The sequence below is a fragment of the Argentina silus genome, assembly GCF_951799395.1.
Source record: "Argentina silus genome assembly, chromosome: 2".
Classification (NCBI taxonomy): domain Eukaryota; kingdom Metazoa; phylum Chordata; class Actinopteri; order Argentiniformes; family Argentinidae; genus Argentina; species Argentina silus.
The window spans coordinates 28,001,460-28,029,289 of NC_139656.1; the positions used below are offsets into that span (position 1 = coordinate 28,001,460).

Below are 27,830 nucleotides of genomic sequence, written 5' to 3' on the forward strand. Positions count from 1 at the left end.
GCTGGGTTTTTTATATAGATTAAAGTCATGTTTCTCACCATCTTCTCATAAACAACTGGTTACAGGCCCATTCCTGTCTCAGCTAGACTATGGTGACACCATTTACAGATTTGCTTGACCAACTACTGTGTCCAAACTCAACCCACTTTATCAAGCTGCTTTGAGATATATTTCAAATTCAGGCGACAGGATTCATCACTGCACATTGTACAATCTGGTCGGATGGTCTTCACTTGCTATGTGTAGGATGTAGCAATGGTATATTTTAATGTATAAGGCCATTCTATTCCATTACATAAGCTCTAAGTTCGTATTCATACAAAACACCTACAATCTTAGATCGTTTTAGGGCATTTCTGCTTTATTGGGATAGAGACAGTAGAGATTGACAGGAAGGATGGGTGAGAGAGAGGAGGGATGACATGCAAGATATGTCAAGGGTCGTAATCGAACCAGGAACCTTGCGATTACGTGGCATGTGCATTAGTGTGCTACGCCACCAAGCGCCCCACGATCTTAGATCTAATAATTAGCTACACTCAAAGGTGCCACCTGTGCGGACTGAGGCTGGAAAAAGGAGTCTATTTTATTACGGCCCTTGGTCTTAGAATGACCTGCAGGCCAGACTTAATCTCGACTCCCTCATCTCCCTAACCAGTTTTAAACAAAAGCTAACAGAAGTCTTTACCACAAACTGCTCCTGCTACAATGCATAACAATTTGTCATGTCTTAGTGCCTACTTGTCTGCATGTGTTACACAGTATTTGTATATATACAACCTTTTCCGTTGATGTGTGGATAGTAGCTTTTACTTTGTATTATATTGTATCATATTGTATGTATTGTGTTGTATATTATTGTCATGTAATCGATGTGTAACTTTGCTGCCTTCTTGGCTAGGTCTCCCTTGTAAAAGAGATTTTATCTCAATGGGTTTTTTATCCTGGTTAAATAAAGGTTTAATAATGATAATGTGGTGCTTAAGCAATTTGGAAGAAGGAAAAAATGTGTGCTTGTGCCTGATATGTCAACCTGTGCAGGTGGTCAGGTCAGTGAGTTTGTGACCTCATGAACTCATCAGACTGCAAGTGAAACGGTCACCTCACTATCTCCTCATCTTCAGGATTTCGCCGAGACTTCTCAATCAGTCTGCTGCCCACCTCAGTGACCAGACTCGCCAAACCAAGCCACCCGGCCACTCCATCCCCCCCTCCCCCCTCCCCCCTCAGCCCTAGCCTGTTCCCAGCCAGTCCTCCAGACAGGTCAGCCGTCCACTTCAGCCAGCCCCTCCACACTCCCACAGATAAACCATCATAAACAAACAGGGGGTGGGATCAGATGGATGGCCAGTGTTTAACCTCTGGCAGGCCACCAGGCCTTGAAACCCTGCTTGTAAACCAAACTGGGCCTGATGATGGAGAGCCCACTACCACTCCCTGTTGGGGGGGGGGGGGGTGAGGACAGGGAAGGGCTAAGGGCCATGCTGGACAGTCTGCTGAGGGCTCAACATGCCCCCAGGCTCACCCTTCAGCCCAGGCTTTGATCACTGGACCCAGTGTCATTAGAAGTGATTAGTGAGTGACCAATCTCTATCTTTTAACCAACTAACCTCAAACTGATTCCTTAGATTATGGAGAAATATGCAATGTAGGAGCTCAGAAATTCTTTCCCTTTCTCACCCATTACCCATTTCTATATGATTTATGTGTGACACTAATCAAACTTTGTTTTAGAAAGTCATTGATAGAATACAATTCATAATCGTAATAGAAATGTATTTGTGTAGCACAGACTAAAGCAAGTTGACATAACCAGCTTTAGGGTTCCAGGGGAGGCTGGCGGAGGCAGAAATCGGAGGACACACTCATTGTAATGCATGGAATGGAATGAGGAATATGTTGATACCCTTCCTGATTCCATTCCATGCATTACAATGAGCCTGTTCTCCGATTTCTACCTCCACCAGCCTCCACTGCTCAATTCATGTAATTAGTATCTTCTTTTTTCCACCTTCCTCATGGTTCTGTCTCTTCCTGGTGGCATTGGCTTGTAGTGGCTTGTCCGTGTGGTTAGAGGGGCCTATGACCCTAAGGCCTGGAGTTGACAGGTTTAAGCCACTTGACTCCATTTGGACAGGCGTTTGTCTTCCTTCACAAATTCAGACAACAGAAAAAGTGAAGCTGGCTCTGAACTGCACTGAAGCTGCCATTTCTCCCCAAAGTTTCTTCCAAATGCAGTGTTTTCTAAGATTAAAGATGAGAATTGGTCAGAACTATTCTATTTTGAACAGTATGAATAATGTTAATCAATTAGGTCTGTCCTGAAGAAGATTGTTAACACGGGGAGAAAGATTTTAACTAAACCTGGAAACTGGTGGATATAATGGAGTGGTAGCTATCTCCCCATTTCATAGGATGATAAGAGTGATTTTGTTCCCACATTTTGCAAATTCATTGGAATGAGTCATAGCACACCTGCAATAAGGTCTTTGCTCAACTTTGATATGACAATTGGCAATATTTCTCTTCCATGATCTCTTTCAGTACAGGTAGATTATATCCTGACCCAAATGTATTTTGGGTAGAAAAATGGTATGGTCCACAACAAGCTCAGGAAAATGACAACATTTGGAAATCACGGTTAGATTTTCATTTTTATTTTATTTACAATACTTATGACAAAAATATTAACAGAAATTAACACAACACAATGCTGACATACATCTTAAAATGAATCCATAACCACACATATTCACTCACGCTAAGAATATTACATCTGCAAAAACCTATCTACATACACTCTTTACAATTGGACCATCTAACCATCCAATATGCTGCAATTATACACAATGTGTAATACATTAAAAAGGATGCTAGATACATAACATTGACAGTACATATGATAGTTTCAGATATAAGTACAGACAAATAGAGAAGGATCAATGACAGTCACACTGAGTTGAGTTTGCTTTGTAAGGCCTAGAGAACCCAGAGAGTTGTGAGGGAAAATTGGCCATATCCGGGTTAAAGGTTTGTTGACACTGCACAGGTGTAAACAGTATCACCTCTGCAGGGACATATGCAGGCCGTGACCTGGCCCTTCCCAGCTTCCTGTGGCTGTCTCAGGTTATCACGCTGGGCCTCATACTACATGCCTCACCACGGAAGCACCAGCACATCTACTGTGACCTGTCTGTCTCCCTGGTCCACTCACCCTTGCTTGTTTCCAAAACAGTAGGGACCAGCTGCGTCTCTGAACTGAGTGCATGGATCCTGTGGTCCAGACCGTGTGAAGGAGCCATCCGCTCTTCCTCTTCTATATCTTCATCATCCTCCTCCTCAGAGCTGGAGTCGTCGTTGTAGAAGTGGAGAGTGGCTTGGACAGGGAAACTAGCCAGAACCTTTCTTCCCAAATGAGACAGATATTCTTGGGTCCTGGACTTTGGCACATAGACTCTGTGGATTAGATAAATATATAAATATAGTTGTTAAACAAATTGAAAATCATATTGTGTCCACAATCTACATGTTACAGATTCCCATCAAATTTCCAATAGGCAAAATTAGCCCAAGTTTTTTATCATAATACACTAAATCTGTATTGCTTCTCACAGTCTACAAACCTGACAGGATGCTGGAATCCATGGACACCTTTCGCCATTTCTTGGATTGTTGGAGTTGCAGCCCCCAGCATAAACTGGACAAACAGGCATATTAATTAAACCATAACATCAAAACTCTATTTCAACTTTCTATTTTCAACCCTGAATTGATATCAATTGATAGAAGACAAAGAGCATAGAAGACTAGTAGTCAGAGCACACAGTATGGTTGTTTACAAAATACAGGTTGCTGTGATGCGGTTAGTTTATTGAGTTACAAGCCTCCATCGTAATCTAATTGAAGAGGCAGTTGCAAAAGAAAAGGCAAAGTGTCCTTACTTCTTTACGGTCACAAGTTTCTCTGAGACAGGAGATCCATGGTCTCCATATCACCGAGCAACTGCAAAATTAGGAGAAAAATGCATTAACTTACAGTTAATCGAAGTTATTTGTATGTGTTTGGAAGTTCCAACGGAGACAGAAAGATAAAGCAATCCTACTTGAGTGGCGCATCGGACTCCCCGCATCTTTGCATGCGTCTTGTTGCTTGCGCTTTCATAGTGAGAGAAGGGGTCTGAGCGTCCCGACCGAGAGGGAGCATCTTATATCCTCGACTGACCTGCCTTGAAACTTCAAACCTGAACTGAGGAGGACACGTTCAGGTATGCTATTTATCAAGGTTTCCTCATCTAGGCCGTTCACTTGAACGGGAGGGGTGGGGGGGCATTAGGTTTAATGCCCTCCCAATAATTTTTGCCCCCTCAATTACGCACTCTGCTTACACCAGGGAGCTCTCTGTTGGTCTCTCGTTGTTTGTCTAGTCTCGCGGGGCCAGACACGAATTGCTTGCTCCCTGGACGGATTGCTCGAGACTAGCGTTTGCGCATCAGAGCTGGTAGTTATCAAGCCTCTCAGAGTAGGTGGTGGAACATTCAGAGAGTGATGCTACTTTTAATATTATATGAATGCAAGCAAGTTATCAAGATTCTTATAAAGGTTATTATAACTCCTAACGTATGAGTTACCAATAGATGGCTACACGCACAGTGTGCACGCACATTTCAGGAGAGGAGAGATGTTTTACAATCTGTTCACAAAGCAGAGCTCCTTAAAAGATACCGGTTGGAAAGAGGTAGAATTGTTGTCACTAACCTCGAGCATATTTCGCATATGTTGTTTACCAACGGCCCGTTTAGGCCTACATCTGCTGTAACATTAATGCTGGCCGCATCTGGTTCACAGTTCTGTCTTTGGTACTACTTTGTCAGTGTGTGTTCTGTTGTATCAATCAATCAATCAATCAATCAATCAATCAATCAAGCTTATTTGTATAGTGCTTTTTACAAAGTGCTTCACAACAAAATAATACTAAACAATATAAACAATATGATCTAACACTAAATCAGAGACCCCCAGGAGTACGCCAAGGAAAAAACTCCCAGAGGGGAGAGAAATATAGGGCACAGTGACAAGAAAAAACTCCCTCAGAGGAAGAAACCTTGAGAGGAACCTGACTCCAGAGGGACCCATCCTCCTCTGGTCAGGTGCTGGAGAGTAAACTAATGTGGAATGTGGTGTAGTGTAGAGGGCTGCATTGGGATTGGGTCCCGCCGGGGGACCCAACGCAAATCTCGCGGGAGCGGGCGGTTTGAACTTTGCTGCGGGCGGGAACGGGCGGCTAAAAAAACACTGCAGGATCGGGATGTAGTCTAGGCTAGCGACAATGGAGATCACTGTTAATGATGTGGTTAATGATGTGGTCCTGCGGGACGGGAGAAGATGCATCTCTATTATTGTGCGGGCAGAAATTCTCAGAGTTTTGCGGACAAGGGCGGGAGTGGACATACACACTGCGGGAGCGGGCGGGAGTGTAACACGCACCCTGCGGTCGCGGGCGGTAATGGTCAGAAATTCAGTGAGAGCGGGCGGGAGCGGGATGAAGAAAACAGTCCCGCGCAGGGCTCTAGTGTAGTGCAATTACGTTGACAGTGTGTGTTCTGTAGTAGCACTGTCTCACACTAGCAGTAGGCCTCTCTGTGATGGTATTCTTTATCAGCGGGGCGGGTGAAAGTCTAGGGTCGTTTTGTAGTCCCAGTCCGTCCCTGGCCTTTACCCCTGTTGATGTTATCTCTGTTAGCAAACTTATATCCAACATGCGGCCTAAAACCTGCAATCTAGACCCTATGTCCACAGGAATGGTTAAAGCCTGTCTCCCCATGCTCTGCCGACTCATTACTACTATCATCAACCAATCAATTTTAAAAAATATGATTATTTGATAAAGTTGTATTAACACCATTTCACAATGATTAATATTGAACACCATTGCATGTTATTTTCTGAAAAAACATAAGCCGAAACCAGCTTTGAGTCTACTTTCCTTTTATCTCTTTGCGATGTAGCAACAATCAACTCAGAATATGAAGGCAAATCCCCCCAAAAAATCATCTCAATTTAATTTCAAACTGTAAACGACTTCCGGGTTAGCGAAAATGACAGACCACACGAATAACCAATGAAGGCAGGACAAAGAGGTTGTTAGCCAACCAGAGTCCAGAATCATAGTGCGTTGTAGCCACTATTGTTGGCCTATGTCTTACCTCCTGAAAGGTGTTCAGGATTGCAATTGAGGATGGCAACGGATTGGACCAAATAAAGCTTCATGGCAAACTCAATGTTCATGTGGGATTTTTGTCTCGTCATGTTTTCGTCAACTAACATTTAAATAGTTAATAGTTATCGTTTTTTTAAGGGCATTTTGTCTCGTCATCTCGTCTTTATCATGGGATTTTTTTTTTTTACCCTTTCAACATGGCTTAATAATAAATATGACGCTGGCTGACATCTTAAAACGTCAGCCATTGTGCGAGCGATGCACAGGCAGGTGAAGTGAGACAGCTACCGCATTATTACACCACTTGCACCCGCTAGCCTATATAATGATGGTCATATTATCAGAGAACCTATACCAAATAGTATGATGGTTCATTTTGAACAACACAAATGGCAGGAATGTCACAAGTCTATGGGCATCTTCCCAGGCAGTGATGGTCGAAATTTGGACAGTCATGACAACCAGAAAAGGAAATCTGCCACCACAGCAAAATTAAGTTGTAAGTTCCAAACAACATCCTCCCTATTAAGAATATAACCCCTCGAAATGGACGTGCAGTGTCGGACTGTTTGAAACATGCCAAGTGGAACGTGCCACGCCTTCAACCAACTATTTTAGTTAGGCTAGCAAAGCTTGTCTAGCTATCTGAAAAATACATCCAACAACACAAACTACAACAACGTTGTAAGGCCCGTTAAGCAGGTCCGCCAAGGGAATTAATTCTCCTGGTGTTGTAGCGTGCGCGGCCGGTTTGTAAGCGCAAGGTCGTGAGTTCGATACCCGCTTAGGGCAAACTTCTCTACCCCGCCGTTCGCTCCAGTACATTCACACCAGAATTAGACGCCAGCGGCGAAACGGCTGGAGATCAGTCGTTATGTCAGCGACATCCGGTGATCTGAGCGATTTAACAGTTGGACGACAAGATCAGAAAAGGAAGCAGCTCTATTTCGTGATCATTTTCACAGAGACTTAGGCGACGTACCAATCGGTGGTGAGAATGTCATGCTCGCTAACTGCTGGATCGGCTAACACCTAGGTTGTGTCGGAGGAGGTGCAAGCGATGTCTAAAAATGAAATCGCAACCGCTGTGAATGTAGTTTGACTCACAAGTGTTTGTGCTGATTCGTTTAGCAGCTTCAGTAGCTTCTATCATAAAATAGTGTTTGTTTATTTGAAGGAGAAGATAAACTACTTCTTACTTTTAGCTATTTATTTATATGTCAGAATTCTAGGCTTGTACAAGGACCACTTTTGGCGAAGAAAATCACAGTCAGCAAGCTGTTAATCTGTAACCAACATTCCAAAAATGGATATTCAAAAAGTCACACAAAGCATTTACAGTAAACAAAGTGATTGTGATTGGCTATTTGGTTGGGGAGGAGCCGTGGTTTAGACTTGACTCTCCCTCGTTGGTGTATGGGCTGGTCACACCCCCTTGACACCCGATCCGTTCCAGGTAGAGATATCGCCGATCCATTCCATCCAGAGATATTGCCCTGCTGAAGAAAACATATACCTACTCTGATTTGTCCTTTCCTAGCCTAGTATTTTTCCATTACATCATTCTTGTGTTATGCGTGTGTTGCAACATCCATCTTGATGACCTGACCCTAACCTCTCCATGTATTAATCCAACGTACCACATGCTTGATTCATCTCTCATTTATCAACAGGCCATCACATTAGTAAATTTAGCACACTGCAGTAATGTATTTTTCTTATAGCAATAATAAACTGTTTTTATAAAAAATAATTTCTAACAGGCTACAAAACGATACATTTTTGTATATATTAATGAACTCACATTTGGCCGATGATTTGGCTGATGAACTATCTGCTCGTAGTTTTGCGTAGCCACCTTCGAGACGTAGGTTATCCCGAGGGGGAGCTCAATTTGGTCAAAGTTTGCTCGCTAAACAGCCTTAGCTGGCTTTGTAGTACACCCCTCTTTTTCATTTTACAAACACACAGTGACCGCCAATACATTGTGAATTTGTTCATTTTGTTGGGAAAATTGTACATCCATACAATTTAATTCATGGGTAAAAACCCCTCTTTAATGTTTTCCTAATTGGAATATTAGAATATTTTATTACACCCTTGAAAGGTATAAATAGCAAAGTATCAAATAAGTGTTTTTGTTTTGCATTTTTTTGTATTCATACATAACCTTCATTCCAAAGTAAATTATCAAACAAACAACAACATAAAATTCAATCTATATGACAACAAAAAAATAAATTTGTCAGAATGATTCTTTATTGTTTCAACTAATTAATTATTTTTATTATTCCCCTGATATCTGATTGGCCGAACATCTTAAAAGTGAATATTCATTTGTATTCGGCGATTTGTATTCAAGTGAATATTAATGATCAATTATAATCAATCAATAAAGTATCAAGCTTCTGTACAGCAGTTAGAAAGTCCTAAACTGTTTACTGTACATCAAGAGTTTGCTTTAATCATAAGAAAGATGACCATATATTGATTAAAACTTCAAAACAAACAGAAATCAGAACATTAAGATACACAGGAAGTGATGCAGCCCATGAGGTAGGGCTCCATCTTCTTTATGAACCCACCGCCTCATGCTCGATAGCCAAATATGAAACCACCATACATCTGGACTGCATCATTCTCCTGTGGACAGGCATAGCTCAAAACAGAAAGTCACAGTTTAATCACTCATTTATGAACAATCCAGTAGAATTACAGTGACAATTGATCAAACCTGTGACATGTACAGTACATGTGATAGGATGGCTTAGAGTACATGATAACATAAAGAAGAGATATTTTACATTACATACGTCAACTTGTATGTGCTCTGACTGACTGATTTTTGCAGGTTGATTGGGGGAATTATCACAGATGAACACAAAACATATGATGTACCTTTAAAATGTATTGCTATATCCATATACTGTACATCTGATTTGGCCACATGTCGAGAAACAACATGAATAGGAAATACCGCGTATTTTTGCTCTGACAGTGATCAATTCTAACAGGTTGATTTGTGGCGTTATCACTGAACAACACATTTTCTGTCATATTTCTTTTTCAATTCATCATAATCTTGTTGCTGTTTTTTTTCTAATTCTTTCATATCTTCTATCTGTTCCTGCATTATTTTCTTGTCACTTTCCGATTGTTTCTCTGCAATTTCATGCATGTCTTTTAAAGCTGTCACGTTGCCCTTCAATTGGTCTTCTTTATGTTTTGAAAGATTGCCTAATCGCTGATACTCTTGATTATGTTTTGCCTTTAGTTCTCTCACTTCCATGAAATGTTGTTCCATCAGGGCTTTGTACTCCTCTGTGTATTTCTTTCTGAAGTCATTGTACTCCTCAGCTTGTTGTCTGGCCTCTTCCTCATATTTCTTTCTCATGTCTTTTATATTTTGTTCATACCTTTCCACCATTTCTATGCGCTCCTTCTCCTCTTGTTCTCTCCTGGTCTTATCCTCTGTCTTTCTTCTCAAATGTTCTTCTTCCTTCTCTCGTTCAAATTCTTCTTGGAGTTTCTTTAATCTTTCCCCCTCCTCCTTTCGTCTTTTAGAATCCTCTTCATCTCTTCTTTCTTGGTCCTTTTTCTTTTCCAGCTCCCATTTCTCTTTCTCTCTCCTCTGTTCCTCAATCAAATCTCTATTTTTCTGCTCTTGTATTTTCCTTAGATTTTCTTCTTTTTCTTGTACTTGCTTCACTGCCTGCTTCTCTCTGTCAAAGTCTTCCTTCATTTGCATCTGTTTGTGAGACCATTCCTTTATTTTCTGTTTTTCTCTCTCCCTGTCCTCAACCTCCTTTCTCCTTTGTGCCTCATGACGTTCTTGCTCCCATTCCTGTGACTTCTTCATCAATTCCTTTTGCACTTCCTTTTTGCCTGTCTCTGCCTCTTTAATTTTTATTGACAATTCTTCTTTCTTCTGTTCATCAAGTTCCCGCCTCTCCTTCTCTTCCTCATCTTTCCTCCTTTTGTCTTCTTTCTGTTTCTTTTTAAATTCAGCCTTTTCTTTGGTTAACCTTTCTTGCCACTCTTTCTGCTCCCTTTCTACCCTATCACTCTCCTCCTGCTCTCTTTTCTGTTGGTCTTTTTTCCAAACCTCTAGTTGTCTTTTCTGAGTCTCTTCCATATCTTTAATTGTTTTCTCCCAATGTGAGCGTTTCATCTCTTCTTCATCTCTTTTTTCTTTTTCAGCTTGCTCTTTTTCATCTCTTTCTGTACGTAATTTCTGTATGTACGCCTCCTTTTGTTTCAGCTCATCCTGTTTATGTTTTCGTTCCCTCTCAACATGACATCTCTCTTCATCCATCCTTCTTTTCATCTCTTTAATTTCTTCTTCATGTTTTATTTTCAGCGTCTCTCTCTCTTTCTGCATTTCCTCTTCCTTATCCTTCAGTATCTTGTCCATTTCCTGTTGAATGGCGGCCTCCGCCTCCTGGAACATTTCATTGGTGTAACAGCCCCCTCCATTCTTCATCACCATGTCATCTATCTTCTTCAACAGTTCACTGACCTGAGTGTGGTTGCCTTCGTCTTTGTTATTAAAGACATGACATCTCCCTCCACAGTCTTGGATCAGTTTTTGGGCGAAATCGTCCTCTGCAATGTACTTCTCAATTGACTGGTCTCCTAGGTCATCTCCACGGGTGAACATCACAATGATGAATATTCCCGAATTTTTTCCAAAGGCCTTCTTGATGAGGTGTAATGTATCTTTCTCTTCCTGTGTGAACCTGCCAATCTGTAGCACCAGCAAGAACACATGAGGTCCTGGAGCTAAAAGGCTGATACATTTCACAATCTCCTCCTGAACTAAATCATTAGAGAGAGTTGTGTCAAACGGGCCTGGGGTGTCGACCACAGTGACAGACCTGCCATCTACCTCTCCCATTGCTTTCTGGCAAAACTTGGTCACAGAGCTCAGGCTGGGTTTTGAAGGAAACACTTTTCTTTTCAGGATAGTGTTTCCAGTGGCACTTTTTCCACTGCCAGTCTTGCCAATCAACACTATCCTCATGGAATCTTTGCTGAAGTCTTTACCATCACCTGCAAAATGTTGATACTTTAAATGCTTAATTCTTTTTGGAAAACAAACAACTGAACAATGTGCACGATAGCTTGATTTCTCTCAATAATTATATTATTACCAGAACTGAGTTAACTCTTTCTGGAAAGTGATAAGAGGCAGACAGACAAAATGCTACTAGATACTAGTCCCAGGTCATTGTAACATTCATCAGAGCTGTTAGACAGTGAGTTTCTGTGCAACATCAAGGGCATGCGTAATGCATAATTATCCTATAATACATGTAGCAGAGGGATCACATCCTGTTCACCCCACCAAAAATAGCAATAAATTCTACTTACCAGTCTTCTGTCTGGTGATACAGTCGTGCAGTTTTCTGAACCTCTCAGCTAGAGCTTCCACACACTTGTCTATGGTGAAGCAGGTGGAGCCACGATCAGCTATCATTTCTTCTACCTTCTCCAGGACCTTTGAGACATGCGGAATGTTACCAATGTCCTTGATGTTAAAGACCTCATATCTGCCACCACAGAGGTGGAAAAGCTGCTGGATGTCCTCATTCTCCAGGAATTCAATCACAGGTGTGGCTGTTGGATCAGATTCATGTGTTAACAGAGCCATGACATTGACTCTAGTGCTGAACATGTTCTGGATAATCTCTAATTCTCCTTTGTCTTCATCAGTGAGTGGGCCCACAGGAACGACCAGGAGGAAAGCATCGACTCCAGGGTCACAGAGAGAGACGTAGCGGAGAGTCTCACACATCATTTCCTCCAGAGTGAGATTCCTTCCATACAGAGCAGGCATCTCCACCAGAGTGACCAGGCGTCCACACACCTCTCCCTCTCTCTTCACACACACTGAGGAGGTGGACTCTAAGCTGGACATACTGGTCTGGCCCAGTATGGCGTTGGCTGATGAGGTCTTCCCAGCTTCTCTCCTCCCACACAGCACCAGGTTTAGTCTTGGAGGGGGGCTGGCATTGTCAGGTACTGTATTTGGTGCCGTGGTACCCTGTGTCTCTGCATTGTAGCTGAGATATCTCCCATCATTCTCCATCATCATCTTTTCAATCTTGTCTATTAATTGTGTGTGGCCACTCCCTTTTTGGGACATTTTGTGATGTCTTCCTCCACATTCTTTGATCATTTCCAACACAAACTGATTTTTCTCCACTCCCTCATGTGATGTAAGCACAATTGAGTGATTGAAGGCCTCTTTAGGAAACAGGCTTAGGATCAACCTCAATCTGTCTCTGTCCTTCTCTGTGAAATCCTCCGGCTTCATAATCAGCAGGAGCCCATTTGGCCCTGGGGCTGACACAGACAAAGACCTCTTAACCTCCTGCTTAAGGACCTCCACAGTCAGAGGTTGAGCAAAAAGGTCTGGAGTCTTTACAACAATTGTGGGTTTTCCTCTCACATACCCCTTGGTGCCCTGACCAATTCCAGGCACACGAGACATATAGGTCTTGTTCCCCAGAATTAATTCAATAGCTGCCGTCTTCTTGTCCTCACTCTTCCCCAGCAGCACAATCCTAAGCACTGTAAATTACATTTACACAGTCATTTATGTAAACATATACAATTACAAATATATAAGACAGAAAATATGTAACATTGTGTAAACTAATACATGACAGAGTAATGAACTTTACCCACCACAGTTTACTCCACTGTATGAACATTCAGTCATTTGGTTCTTGATTGCAGTCAATCCTGGTTGAAAGTTGATACAGTAAATTTAAGATATTTAAACATTTCAAATTTCTCCAGGGAGTGGAGAAAACATTTGCTAATAAGCCATTATTGCAACATTAATACAGTCGGTTGCATGCAAGGCTCAACTTATCATCAACATTTGACATTAGCCAATGGTTTATGTCATGGCTAAGTTACTTACCAACTTCTCGAACTTTATCGAAATTCATCTGAACTGATGCTTCTTGTTTCAAACAGACCATGCTCTCTTTCCCTGCTGTTATTGAACTTGTAGCTTGTTCAAACAGATCACAGGTGAGATACCGTCCTCCATTCTCTTTCACAATCTGGTCTATACTTGTCACAAGTTTAGTGGGGTGAATGAGGGGAATGTGCCTCCCTCTACATTCTATGATCAACTGACTCAGAGGGTGATTTTCATGCATCATGGCAGGCTCCTCCCCATCTCTGTAAGTTGTTAGCACCACTGAGTAGTCAATGGTCTGTTCACTTAGAGACTCTAGGACAAACTTTAACCTGCTGCTCTCTTTTTGTGTGAAGTCCTCAGGCTGCAGCACCAGTAGGAACACATGAGGTCCAGGGGCAGACTGAGACACACAGTATCGCAGCTCCTCTGAGAGTTTCTCATGTAAGATGTGAGGATCTAACAGGTTTGGGGTATTGATCACAGCTATCTTTCTCCCCTCCATCTCTCCTGTGATTCTCAGACTATGATTTTGTGCATATTTGTCGTCAAAGACTTCCGTCTGTAGGATGGCGTTTCCCACAGCACTCTTGTCAGGGCCATTACTGCCCAGCAGCACAATCCTCAGCTCTGAAGGATCCTCAGACACTGTAATATGAATAGGAAAAACCTGATTCAAGTATTCACTTTTTGGAATTTATACTGAATACGATTTCATAAGACAAATAGTTGATTATTTCACTCACTGTCAGGGGGTATAGAGATGCTGCTGCGCCCTGCAAACCACAATAAACACAAAAGGCATATTTGTTGTTGCTAGAAGTGCATTTGTGGCTTTAATTGATGGATACATATCAACATCACCAACTACATAAAAAAATGCACGGTAGTACTTTCTATGAGATCTGTATATGCATTTGAATGCACTTATGGTACCTATATTATCCTCATCATATTACAATATAAGATTAACATGACTTCCTATTTCATCTAACAGTTCATGACTTCTTTGAATAACCTTCATTGACTAAATACTGTTGACTAAATACAACATATCTATCGCGTCCGTTTTACTGCTGCTATTATTATGAATTAAAGAAACTATGGTTCCAGTTAGTGCGGAATTATTCTTATTTCATACGACTTTATGAACCAACATCCTGAAAACTAATGAGTTAGTTAAACACGCCAATCCTAGTTTCAGGGTGATTGATTATAATGGCAAAAACGAATGTAAGGCCAATATCTATTGTTAGTAACTTTTGTTGCCTTTATTCTACTCACGGAAAGGTGCTTTAGCGTCCGCCATTTCATGATTCGCAATGTCTGTGATGGTGACACAAGGCGTGACAGTGAAAGTGAAAGTTACACGGTTATGCAGGGAATGGAGTGGGTTGCAATCTCAACCTGATTCTAATGATAGAGGTGCGTTTAACAATTCAACTGTTTGCTCCGGCGCGTTGGTTGGTTAACCCGCTAGTAGGCGGAGTTAATCCCCTCAACAACAAGGAAGCAGCATCAGTAAGGCCGCCTGTGTGAATGTCTACGCGGAGGAGAGGCCAAATTGGCTCAAACACAACTTCCCAAATGTAATGAAAATGCTAATAACGCTGTGCTACGTCTACCTCTGGGTGCGCTTTCAGAAGTGCTACACGGTGGTCATTCGGAACACCTTGCGCAGACTGTGCGGGAGCAAAAGCACCAGTAGTTTCACGTTCTGTGCCTTGAATCCACCGGGGAAGTCGCTTCAGCAAGGACAACCGACCTGGCAGCAAAGTTTAAATAAGCAACACAGTCCATCTCTGGCCGAGGATACAGTTTTTCTCAAGTTGGGCGACAAGGCTATTTATATTACCGAACCTCAGGTGACAAGCTTGTCTGATGTTACGCCATTTTAGTTGTTTATCTTAGCGTGCGGGGCCTTGGTTCTAGCGAGCTTTGAATGAGCTAACTGACTGCATTGGCTAGTACGCTAAATCCGCTATGATGGGGATGTCAGTAGCCCTGAATCGAGAAGAGTAGTTGCACCACTCGTCCTGCTTCAGGGCTATGATATCAGTAGTAGTCATGATGACCCCTCATGTTCTGTCAGTTAATCGCATGCATGATGAATAAACGCCGATCTGAAATGTGCATGCATGATGATTGAACAGCTTTTTGACATTTATCTCATTCGACTAAATCTAGTCAATCTCTCACAGTCTCGGGATGCACATACACCTAGATTATGTCAGTCTCAATGACATTTGTATAGTTTCATAGATTGTCTCACTAATCAAACTAACTGTCTTAAGATGCTTTAGTCCGTATGTTGTCTGTCTGTATTCCTAGGCATGTGATGACCTCAGCAAGTGGACTCTGTTGTTGGGGTCCTCTCTGGTTTGTGGCCCACGGATAGAGAACATTGCTTTCATCATAGAGGCAACCTCAGGACAAAGAGTGGGCAGCAAGTCTCCTCACACGTCCAATAAGAAAGTACGCATCACAAGTATTTCTTGGAAGTAAAGAATACTTCACTGTCTTGTACAGATAAGTTGAGTGACAGTTCTAGCACCCTTACCTTAGACACACTTCGGTCCACAGTACAGCCATCACTTGCTGCTGGCATATGTTGTCCTCAGTCTCCGATTGCCTTCTCATTGCCACTGTAATCTTGTGGCTCTGTTACTTGATTTACTTCACAGTAGTAATACTGCACAATGTGTGTGCATGCGTTGGTGTGAGTGCTTGCGTTAATGGGTGAGAAAGAGAGAGAGAGAGGGTGCCGTCTATTGCTACTTCACTATCCTCTACCCTTTTCCTGAAATATGAACTTGTGCACTTCCCGACATGGGATTGTTTTCTACCACCTCTCTTACACTAGTTAATGTCCTTTAAAAAAGAATGTATGTGGGTGAGTGCACAAAGAGAAGGGTGGAGAATTGGGACACAGCACAGATGTCTTTGTAGGGGCAGAGAGAGAGAGGGAGCTCTCAGAGGTTTGGAACCTGAGAAGAGTCACTTTGTCTCTCCTGCCAAGTGTTCACCTCCCCTCCATTGTCCCTCAAGTCTGAGTGTGACCACACCATGTGAAGCCCTGCTTGGCTCAATGAAGATGTGCTCCTTGTGGAGGCTCCAAGAAAGAGAAAGCTTTTTGTCTTTTAGAAGTCATGCTTTAAAAGGAAGTCTAGAGTATTGCAGACTGGGGGCTTTGAGTGGCACTTTTGGTTGGAGAGGATTTAGGGATCCTTCAGGCATTCCCTCAAACACAAACAGTGTAATGAGGATGAGCAGGCGACTCATTTGATAGCTTTGATGGATTAATTCAGCTACATTTTTTTGCCTAATATCAATGTGTCTTTAGCACACAACTGTGTGTGTGTGTGTGTGTGTGTGTGTGCGCGCATGCATGCATGCATACATTTTCTTATGTATGTGTCAATGACCTTGGATCACAAGTAGAAAGAATGCTTTGAAGAAGTAAGAGGAAAGAAAAATTCAATAATACTGATTCAATCCCAACTGTTCAACTTTCTGGTTGAATTAAGTAAGGAGATCCCTTCCTCTGTCTATAATGTCTGCTTGTTTCTTTTAGACTGTCCACTGTAAGGAACTCCTGCTAATCTGTGTACTTAAATGTGTTGTTCAGGTGCTGAAGTGGTCAGACTACTGTCTCCCTCTGGCCTGCAGCCCAGGACAGCCATTCAGGGCAGTGGCCCAGGCCAGTGTTGACAACTTCAGCCGGCTCGGGGTGGCGTTTATGGAAGATCGCCTTCAGCTGGACAACGGACTAGTGCCTTCAAAGATAGTCTGTGAGTTTGCTTTAGATTGAAAATGTCTGCTTTTCTGTTGCTATGACTGATGTCTGTCCTATGTTTATTTATATCTGTTTTACATATTAGATTTTTGTCAACACTCTTGCGTAGTAACTGATTAATGAAAAAGAGTGCTCTGCTTTGGCATTATACATGCAGATGTAAGAGTAAATACAGAGCCATATATACTGTCTCAGATTTTCAGAAAGATCGTTCTAGAGCTTCATGTTCTCATTTCCAAATCAGTTGTGAAATTTGGAAAGAATCACTCACTGTAAAACAGAAAGGACACTCATTTTGCAATTCAAACTGTGCTAAAGCTTTTGCCCTTTGTGATATTTCCACAGCCGTCCTTCTCAAAGAATCCGCACTCGAGGAACTTTTGGAGAATCGGCAGCCTGAGAGTGAGAAACACACTGTTTCCCTCTCCCTCAACACACAAACAGAGATCGTCCTCTCTGAGCCCTCCCCCTGTGAGTGGGAGATAGACAGAGGAGACACTAAGTATAGAAAGGGCAGCCTGCTCTTGCCTCCAGAGGTGCAGAGAGTGTTAGGAGAGAGAAGAGGCTCAGAGCCCCTGCGAGGCACACAGGAGCTGGGATCAGACGATAAGGAGGACCATTCCCTTGGGAACCACCACAACATGGAGGGCCACGGCCACCACCTCCACCTCTCCAGCTGCCATGAGTGCCTGGAGCTGGAGAATAGCACCATTCTCTCCGTCAAGTACGCCTCGGCTGAGAACATTCCCGACCTGCCGGACGACTACGACTCCGACCTGGACAGTGGGGACGAGACATTGGACGAGTTTGAGGATGAGGGCGAGAGCTTCGCCGGCCGGAGCCGGAGGGTCAACCTCAGTGGCAAGCCGCCCAATGTGCTGGTGTACACCGGCGGCTGCCAGGAGAGGTTCCAGAGAGTACACTCGCTCTTGGCCGAGTGCATTGACACGGACAGCTACATAGTTTATCCTTTAAGACCACAGCAGGCTCTGAGCGAACCTTGGCTGGAGAGCACCATGCTCCTGGTGCTGGCCGCAGACGAGCCCCTCACACCACAGCTCCAGGCCCGTTTCCTGGCCTACTTGGGGCAGGGAGGGCGTGTCCTGGGCCTCTCCTCCACCCTCTGTCCCGCCGGGCTGGCCCTGATGCCCAGGGAAAGTAAAAAAAAGCAGGTCTGTAGGCTGAGATTCACCAAGAAGGACACCACAGAGCTGGAGCTGAGCGTGCTGGCTGGCGGGAGTGTGTTTGTCAGGGAGCCCCAGGGCGGCGGAGAGGTGGAGCTGTGGGGGGAGCTGAAAGGGGACGGCAATGGCGGGGACAGGGACATGGTCATTGTCAGAGTGACGCACGGAGAGGATGGAGGGGAGGCCATTCTGTGTCAGGTAAAGGCTTGTGTACCGCTTACGATGCGAGTTCGCTGAAATAGCTGCCTGTGTTAATTCTGTTATTAAGTATGCGTACTGGAAAATGTATTTCTGTAGCCCGGACGTTTATTTGCTTCAACCACGGAGTGTACCTAGGAGTGTTATTGGAGGCCGGCGGTTATTCTGTAGACCAACTGCTGCTGTTGCCCAACTGCTGCCCAAGCCCTGGATATGACCAAACTGAATATACCGTACTGAGAACAAATAGCCACCAACATATACAAACATTGTTAGTCTAGAATAAATCAATCAAAACAGAGTCACCTTTAATTATCTGGTAATATCAACACAGATTGATACCGTAAACAATGTATTTTGACCCAGCGTTTATTACAGACCCACACTTTTTTGCCTTAATATCATTAGTGGGCCGGCTATTATTGGAGATTCAGTGCTTGTTGGAGACTGCGATTGTTTTATGGTAGTCATTTCACTTTGAATATTAACGAATATGTTTTGCTTCATCATCAATTTAGAAGTGTCTTTAGGGAGTTTTCATGTCAGTTAACCTCTGACCTTACCTCAGGTGCACCTGGAGATGGCCCCTGACTCACAGGAAATGACAACACAGGGCTTTGACGAGCTGAAGGTGAGCAATGCCAGACGCTACGAGGTCCTGACCGAGATCCTCACCTCTCTGGGCCTGAGCTGTGAGCTGAGCCAGGTCCCGCCCTCCAGCCCTGTCTATGTCCTATGCACTTCTCCGGTACGTACCTGACTCATCCCTTACCTACATATTTACATTTTTTCCAATTAGCAGACGCTTTTATCCAAAGCAACTTCCAACAAGTACATTTGTCTAAAGTAAGTGAATCACCTATACATCTGTCATCATAAGCAAAAATCTATGCTAGCACCAGATGCCATTGGCGGTCACAATGCTACACATAGCCATGGGTCCCTTAGATTCCATTTCAAATCACCAAGCAGTTACACCCATTTGTGACATTAGGACATTTTTTAGGAACTTTTTTACAATTTTAATTTTCTGTGATTCATATAATATTAAATATAATTCAAACCCCATATCCGATTTGGACCGAAGGCCTACCTGATAATGATGAAGACATGAGGAATCCAAACAATGGCAAAAAGTCACCCATGAACCCTACAAATCCCTTTCTCAGAAGATTTTATCGGCCAATATACAATCAGTCCTCTATGTCTGAAAAGTAGTATATAGCTGTGGTTTGGAGTTTTGTTTTTGTCATACACTGTAATGTATTTCTGGTGAATGTGGTGACTAGGGCATTGCCCTGTCCAAATAAATTAGCCATTGAGGTTGTGTGTCTTAATGTTCCATTATACAATGTGGTAGTACCAGATTCTGTCCACTAGATGGCACTGGCCCTGCTAAAAGGTGAAAAAAGTGAAAACCGTAATTGTTCTCAGTGTTAATTTACAACTCTACCTTCAAATGATAATGATTTATACAAATAGAGTAATATCACTAGAGTAATATCACTCTTCAATGCAACATCTGAAAGAAAATTCACAGGTAAACAAAAACAACAAGGAGACCAAAATAAGGAACTACTAAATGAGAGTCATGGGACATGATAAACAGTCATAATTATTACATAACACCATTTCTCCTTTGTGAAATTTGTCAAACATAAGTTGCACAAAGTGATGGAAGTTGCGGGTTCCTCCCAGAGTACTTGTGTTCGCATATCTTTGACTTGAGTTTATTGCGCAAAGTATTAATGTCCCCTTGTTCTATGAAAAACACTGACTCCTTTGATTTTCTCCCTGCCAAAGTCGTACACCTGTCTGGCATTATGAAAATTAAGAATCTGATTTTTCAAAGGTCGTTGGAGGCTTGCTCTTGCTGTTAAACGTTTGATTGTCCCTCCTATCCCATCACATAGTGATTTACCATGGCTTATGGCATAGAATGACCAGATGCACTTCACTCCAGAGTCACTCTCATGGTAGCACAAATTGATTTGTGTAATTCACAGACATCACTAAAATAGTGGACATTTGTAATGGGCCTATTTATTTCTACATTATTCTTGACCCTGTAGACAAAACTAACATCATGAGTCAGATCATCAGAAATGAAACACGCAGGGGCGCTTATTGGCGTAGCACACTAATGCGCATACCGCCTAATCGCAAGGTTCCTGGTTAGATACATATCTTGCATGTCATCCCTCCTCTCTCTCTCCCATCCTTCCTGTCAATCTCTACTGTCTCTCCCAATGAAGCAGAAATGCCCTAAAAACATAACAAAAAGAAAAGTTGTGCTGAGTCTTCAGTTACCTGGTCATTTATCCTGTAGTACAGTCCATCCGGGTGAAGAGAGCATGACTGTTGGTTCTAGTGATAACTTTTTAACCTCATCTTGAATCACAAACTTATAGTTCTCAGCAGAATCTCCAATGACAATAACATCTCCCTCAATTGGCCAATTTGGGTACAATCAATTAATTAGCTTTTTCTTTTTCTTTTCTTTTTTCAAAGATGAAACTATCTGTTTCAGACTACAGAACAAAATTCAGAACAATCTGAGATGGTGGGTGTCAGAATCCTCATTTGTCATTTGTGAATTTGACATATATGCTCTTATTAAATTTTTGTGACACAACAAATGCTGAATTTAAACATGTATATTGCTATAAAGGCAGGTTTTATTTGACTGGAAATACAGTATATTATACGTAATATTATAATTACATGTTCGCTTACTGGTATTTCTGGGCATATAGCCAGTCTGGTCAGTCACAGAATTTTTTGTCATCAGTACTGATTTCTGATTTCCACAAAAACTCCAGACAACTGGGTATGGAAGCTTTCAACTCCAAGATTACTCCCATCCTCAAGTTGATATTTTACAGGAAAAAAAATAACCTCTCCTATGATTTTAAACAATGTCAGCTGATCAGCTTCTGTCAGCTTCAAGATGTTTAGAGCTGATCAAAGAATGTTCTAACTGTAATGTTTGTGTTCTTGTTGGAGGCCTTTGTTTTGACTGGCTCTCTGAACATATATACCCCTCTAAGCCCGCTGCATATATTGGACATACGTTTGCATGTATTAGGAATCAAAATGGTTTCCACATGTTCAAACCTGTCTGGGGCGGGTCTGTACTCGGGCTGCCACAATAAACATTTATCTAGACAATTATGGTCCTGTGTGTGTGCGTGTGCGCGTGTTTGTGTGTGGCCAGTAGCCTCGTCTCTAAGCTCTGATCCACAAGGTACTCAGAGCCTGGTTAGACCCCTGGTTAGACCCCTTGAAATTCAGAGTTTCAAAACCTAGGCATCACGTGGGGCTACAAATTACAATAGGGTCAGCTTATAGTTCCATCAGGTCTCTTTGCTATCACTTAGTTAGTGGAGGGATGAAGAGAACGGATGTGGTCTGGGTTTGGAAAGTGTTCGGCACAGAAGTTAACTCAAGTGGAAGAGATGGGTTTGGCATCGCAAGACTTTGTGGCCGGAAACAGACCTGACACGGACAGAAATGGTTGTCCCGCATACTTTATTGGTCCTCACGGTGCTTGTCAATGCTTGTCAGATGTGTAGAAACAGTGTAAAAAGTGCCTACAGTCTGCTGTGTGACTGGTGCCTCTATTGTGTGCCATTAGGAGGCCCGGGATCTTTCATTGATATTCCAATAGCCCTGTCGACACTGTGGTATGTGGGGAATTTGCACCGGGAGTTAATCAGTGTTTGAGATGGATCACTGACAGTTTACTCTCCCACTTCAGAGGGATATTACAGGGCCTCGTGAAACTCTAGCGCCTGATTGGCCTCACAGGCCTCAGAAGAGAGGAAGTGACACGCCCAAGGACCACACACAGTGAAGCGGTTTCTGGCTGTCTTAACCCTAGTATTTATGGGTAATGTAGTCTATCGCCCACAAAGTGTAACACTCTGAATGAATTGTGAAATTACAGTGTCATTACTTCAGCGAAGACCAGTTTTCCGAGAGCCTTGTAGCTAATGTAGTACTTTACTTCTATATGCTTTACTTTATTTACTGCAAAGTGCATAGTTTGGTCACACATCAATTTTAAAATGTGTACTCTCTCGCGGCTGTGTGTCTGGCTTGTCAAGAGAAATCCGCACCATGTTAGTGACAAAGCCTGGAAACTGGGCCCAGTGCTGTAATCTTACTCAATATTGTTGTTATGCTTTGGGGCAGGCTCTGTGCTGCATTACTTTTGAAGGCATATTTTAACAGCTAGACAGAATCACATCACAAGTTTCACAATGCATTCCTGCCTGTGATGAAATATCAGTCCACATGGTGGCAGCAAATCTCTCTCTTTTCTTCTCATGACTCCTTACCGCCCTCTTTCACTGTTATTTCACAAGGTTTGCTACAATGATTCATATCAGAGAAGAGCAAATCAGCCTGACATTTTGATTAATCTTGAGTAGGTCATTGGCCAATGAGTATTATTAATTTCCACACTCACTATTAAAAGACATGAATGATATTATAATTATACTTTTCCTCAAACACACAGTTGTACCTCCAAACCAATAAATGCGTCTATTTGATTTGTGAGCCCCAGACCAAATGCATTATCCCCAGGTCAAATAAAGATCTCAGAACGTACCTTGAACATGAGAGCCGCATCACACACCCATTGCCCACTGTTTGGAGATCATTGCTGATGGGGCCACCTGAATGACTCTGACAAGTTACGTTACTTATTCATCCGTCCACTTGGCCCTAGTTGGCCTCCCTGCCTGACAACCGAGAATAGTGTTTCCGAAAACCACAAACTGTAGTATTATTATGACTGTTTGGGCTGGGGTTGCGACCTTTTCACCCCCCTGCCCCAGCCACTTTGTTACAACAAACACTTGGAGGATGAAAGGGAGGGCATGCAGGATTGCTTCCAGATTGTTTATGAAATGGACGGTGCTGAGAAAAGAGATATTGTGTGTGTGTGTGTGTGTGTGTTTGTGGGGGGGGGGTCACATCAAGTGTGCTCTGTTGCACCTTGCCTTGGCTAGAGAGTAGAGGAACTATGTGCCTGACAGTATTAACTCGGGAATTTGTAGTGCAGACTAGACTGGGTTTATTACCCAGGTTCCCCTTCTCTGCCCCGTCACATGACATGTGCTTGCCTAGGGGAGCTCCCCGCCCAGACTAGCACATCAAAGGAGCTTTTATCGTTCATCCTTCACCCCTCTGCAGCTTGCCTACTACTCACAGTATGCCTCCACTTCCACCCTCTGTCCTCATCCTCCTATCTCTCTCACCGTCTCCTTTTATTTTATTTATTTTTAATTTTTCTCTCTTTCTCTCATTTTGTTTTCTTTTACTCAGACTGGCCAGAGTATTGAGGATACAATTGGTAGACAATTGGACAGTTAGAAATACATTCCCCCCCCCCCCCCCCCCTTGTCAGCCCAGAGATGTCAGACTTCTCAACAGTGGGCCAAGCAGTCTCCAGGGACCGCCCTCTCCTTTGTGATTGTCACAAAGCAGATAATTCAGGCATGCAGATAAGTGACTTTAATTGATTAGCCATCACTATATTCGCTAAATATGGATTTGCGCTAATGAGGCCATCATCGCTGTCCTCTCTCGCTTCGAAGGGTGTGCTAATCACATGATTTGGGTAGCAGATGGTGCCTTGAGAGGCTGTGTTCCTTTTTTTCTGATTTCACCTCGTTTGAGAGATGAAAGGACAACGACATATCTTCTTTACTGAGTAGTCCGCTGTCTTCTTTTCTCGAAGAATATCTCCCATGGGGGGGGGGGGGCGGGGGGGTACAAAAATGACTGAACTACCCACCACCTCCACACCTCATGGCTGCAGCCACAAAAGGAGGAGCAGTGGATTTGAATGATGCACTGTGTATTTCCACTCACAACTGCCCCCCCCCCCATCCTTCCCACTTCAATTTCCTGAGTCTGATATTTTTAGCTCCATCTCTCTCTCCTCAGGACTTGACTCAAATGGAGGGGCAGGTGAAGTTGTTCTCCCCCTCCCTCCACACATGGTGACAGTTCTTCCTCTCATCCCATCCAGCTCACTGCCTTTAAATTAAGTGGCCAATTTACTTTACCCCCCCCCCCCACAAGCCCGTTGTTAATGGGAAGTGGGACACTTTCAATGGAAGACTGCCAGGCAGGTTTCTCTCTGTCTGGGGCTGGAGAGACAGCAGCCACGATGGACTCACCGGTGTCTAATTATGTTATTTATTCTCAGGGATCCCCATGGGTGATGCCTTTCAAATGTTAGGGTTAAACAAAGCACTGCACAATCAGAGGCAGAATGTGGTTTGGTGTCGACAGTGAGGCTCTATGGGGTATGCTGAGTCAATAGATATAACTCATTCTGTTTGTCCATGGCTAGCTAATGTAAAGGCGCCTAGGTAGATGCTCAAAACGAAGTGATGAATTATTGGACTGAATTTATTTACAACCTCTACCAATTACAATAGTTGTATCCCCAAGATTTGCATTGTGCAAGTTTAACTATTTTAACCAAATAAAAGAAGTTCATGTGTGGTATTTAGCTATTTACTTTTGAGCTGGCTAGAATTCTTCTTCTTCTTCTTCTTCTTATTATTATTATTATTACTATTATTGTTTTTTTATTTTATAAAAAATGTGTTTAATCAAAGTGGTTCCAGACAACTATGACAATGTTCTACCATTATTCTATGGTATAAAACCACATGTACACTATGTAATCATTTTAAAGATTCGCCTTTTTCTTTTAACCGCACTGTGTATGATTGGAGTAATTACAGCAACAGATTATTAGCTGGGGACAACAGATGAGTGATCTAGCCTGCACAGAATGTAGAGACCCTCTCTGTGTAGTGTACATACAGCATCAGCTGAGGATCATGTCAAATCCTTCTCTTGAGGAGGGCCTGGCGCAGACATACTCAGCAACGTGTTTAGTGTTAGCCATTGTCCAAAAACATGGGGGAGATGTTTTTCAGTGGTAGTCATAAGTGTGTGACCCTTTTGATTAATGGGAAGTGACTGGAACAGACTGTTTCTCGTCAGCTCTGCCTCTCTGGGGACCAGTGTCTAATTAAGCCATGTAATTGATTAGCCACAGCCGTTGATTATCTAATTTATGAAATGCCGTTGCTCTTTAACCCTGTACTGTAAATGTTAGCAAACATATTCTAACAGTCATGTTATATGCCAGAGTGGTCAATTATTTTATAAATGATTGTCCAGTTATCTTGTGAAGGGTGGGAGCCCCATACAATATGAAAAAATAATCACATTATTAAAAAAGCATTATTCAAATGGATTTATGCCTAGAAATGCCTTAGAGATCCACGAAGGTGGAAGGGATGACTGGGACGTCGTATTATATTTTTCACTGTATTAAAAAAATAAATAATAATAATAATTGAGCATTCTGTCAGCCATTCATCATGTAGGCCTGCTCTACCTCTCTGTCCCTAGGAGCGCAAGGCCAGCTTTCTGAAGTGGCTGCACACCCAGGTGGATAAGGAGGGCCTGCTGAAGTCCTCCAAGTCCACCCTCAAAGTAGTCCCCAGTGTGGAGCTCCAGACTGGCCCCCGACTGCATGAGAGGACTCTGGCCCTGGTCACAGACCCCCCAGAGTCCCTGAGCTTGGAGCAGTTCAGCCTGCAGAACTACAGCCGGCACCTGCAGACCGAATCCCTGGGGCACACCCTGCTCTACGCCGAGGTCACCCCCTCCACCATGGACCTGCTGGAGGGGTAATGTATGCCAGCCACTGGCCTCAGGGCCTGGGGTGGGCTAACCTACTGTATATGTATGAGGCTAGTCTTTGGTAGCTCTTTCCAGATTCAAGCGATTTTTCATGATTTTGCCAGATGGCATTAGATAACATTTTATCGTCAGGAATTGTGAATTATAGTATTGTAGTCAGGAAGGAAAGGGTTGGGGGGTGTCGGGAGTATTGTTGAATGAGTACTGACGCATGATGACATGCTGTGACATCCTTGCACTGTGGATCATGAGGTATGATATGGGTCCTGTGTGGAGGTATGATATGGGTCCTGTGTGGAGGTATGATATGGGTCCTGTGTGGAGTCTAAATGAAAGGCAAGTTGTCAAACACCAGTGTGGTGAGAGCACAATGACAGCAGATCATAAGAAAGTGATAGATAGACAGAAAGAAAGAGAAGGAGAATGCGACAGAGAGGTCCACCACCATGCTGTTGTTTGGGGGGGCTGCTGGGCTGGGCTGGGCTGGAACTAATTTAATGGCTGAGTGACCTCACTGCAGCAGAGGCAGGCTGCAGCTAATAGAGGTCTTTGTCTACATCCCCACATCTCACTGGGAACTTGCCAGTCAACAGGCGCGGATCCCAGGCACAGGTGGAAGCTATTAGACCTGTCATAAAGTTTGAAAAATGGATTCTGGACCTGCGCTGAGGTGATTGGAACTGACAGTGTTGTCATTAAGGTTGTAAGGTAACGAAAGTGGGGGGAAAGACGGGGGCACGTGAAAAAAAAAAAAAAAAAAGGTCTCCATTTTGATTTCGCCCTCCCCTTGATTTTTGAGTTTTAATTTCCAGATGTCCCCTGTTACCGTCTTGATTAAGTGGTATTATTCTTGAGTAAAGCCTTGCGTTGGGCTCTTTTTTCCCCGTTTTTATTCCCTCAAGCACATGAAGTATTCTGTGTTTCAGTGACTGTTTTGGTAGGAAATTAGAGAGGGATTGTTAGTCTCATCATTACCTACCTGCTACCACGTGCCTTACCCTTATCAGAAGTGACCACCCATGGTTATGTCAATATAAGCATCACCATACATGCCACAGTTCGATCTCGATGTGAATTTTGGCATTCCGTTCTAGTGTGATAGTGAATACAGTAGGTATCATATGCTTTCATTCATACTCAATGGGTCTATTTTTTTTCCCTTACGACATGCTTTTTTTTCTGAATGAGTTTGCTGGCCTGTGCTCTTGTAACTGCAAGGGTTAGTGTTTTTGTGCAGGTGGTAGTGATATACAAACTGTAGGCCTACACTGCAGTTTAAGAGCTACTCAAGCATAGCTGTTCAGTTTTCTTTGGAGGTCTACCAGTAAAGTGGACTTAATAAGTGTTTCCTTTATTACAAAGTGTTTATTCAATTCAAGAGAGACTAGGCAGAGAGGAAGCGACCCACTGGCGAACAGTACAGTAAGTTCAAATATAATAACAGTTTCTCGTACTTACTTCGTACAGGGACAGGGAGTGAAAGTAGGCTGAATTATTCATAGATATAATTGAACTGGCATAAAACAGCAATTAGCTGCACATTCCTATGTAAATACCGTTTTATAGTGGTACTGTAACTGTTGGCAAGAAAATGTAATTTAAAATGATTTGCCTTGAGCAACACTGTATTACTGTATTACTGTATTACTCAAAGAAAACTGCGTGTGTTGTATAAGAAAATATTATCTGCTTTAGTTATAATTACCAAAATTACAGTGTGCTTCCATGTCTTTTAGCATGTCATTTTAACGCA

At 42.8% G+C, this 27,830-nt stretch overlaps 2 protein-coding genes across 4 annotated transcripts in view; one reads left to right on the forward strand and one right to left on the reverse strand.

Moving 5' to 3' along the window:
* Positions 1-7,417: 7,417 nt before the first annotated feature.
* LOC310801025 (uncharacterized protein) lies at positions 7,418-14,511 on the reverse strand. The gene is made up of 6 exons (XM_083664953.1): positions 14,438-14,511; positions 13,900-13,929; positions 13,151-13,801; positions 12,910-12,966; positions 11,590-12,792; positions 7,418-11,268 (listed from the first exon to the last, which is right to left on the reverse strand). The coding sequence occupies exons 1-6, from the start codon at positions 14,460-14,462 to the stop codon at positions 9,248-9,250; spliced, it is 3,987 nt and encodes a 1,328-aa protein (XP_083521079.1). The 5' UTR covers positions 14,463-14,511; the 3' UTR covers positions 7,418-9,247.
* A 182-nt stretch (positions 14,512-14,693) lies between these two features.
* Positions 14,694-27,830, forward strand: part of hlcs (holocarboxylase synthetase (biotin-(proprionyl-CoA-carboxylase (ATP-hydrolysing)) ligase)) — a 30,061-nt gene continuing 16,924 nt past the window's right edge. Inside the window, exons 1-6 of one of the 3 annotated variants that reach the window (XM_083697505.1) lie at positions 14,694-15,018; positions 15,485-15,628; positions 16,782-16,944; positions 17,295-18,331; positions 18,900-19,079; positions 25,784-26,064. In XM_083697505.1, the coding sequence (XP_083553631.1) occupies positions 14,746-15,018; positions 15,485-15,628; positions 16,782-16,944; positions 17,295-18,331; positions 18,900-19,079; positions 25,784-26,064 (2,078 nt within the window). In that variant the 5' untranslated portion in view covers positions 14,694-14,745. Of the gene's footprint in view, positions 15,019-15,484; positions 15,629-16,507; positions 16,680-16,781; positions 16,945-17,294; positions 18,332-18,899; positions 19,080-25,783; positions 26,065-27,830 lie in introns of those variants that run through there. The other 2 variants (XM_083697506.1, XM_083697507.1) reach the window with 2 other exon arrangements.

Excerpts from the sequence above, each read along its gene's own strand:
- LOC310801025 (XM_083664953.1), bottom strand. The coding sequence starts at position 14,462 with ATGGCGGACGCTAAAGCACCTTTCC. Across the intron at positions 13,802-13,899 it reads CATCTCTATACCCCCTGACA|TGTCTGAGGATCCTTCAGAG; the intron begins GTGAGTGAAATA and ends TTCATATTACAG. Across the intron at positions 11,269-11,589 it reads TATCACCAGACAGAAGACTG|GTGATGGTAAAGACTTCAGC; the intron begins GTAAGTAGAATT and ends AACATTTTGCAG.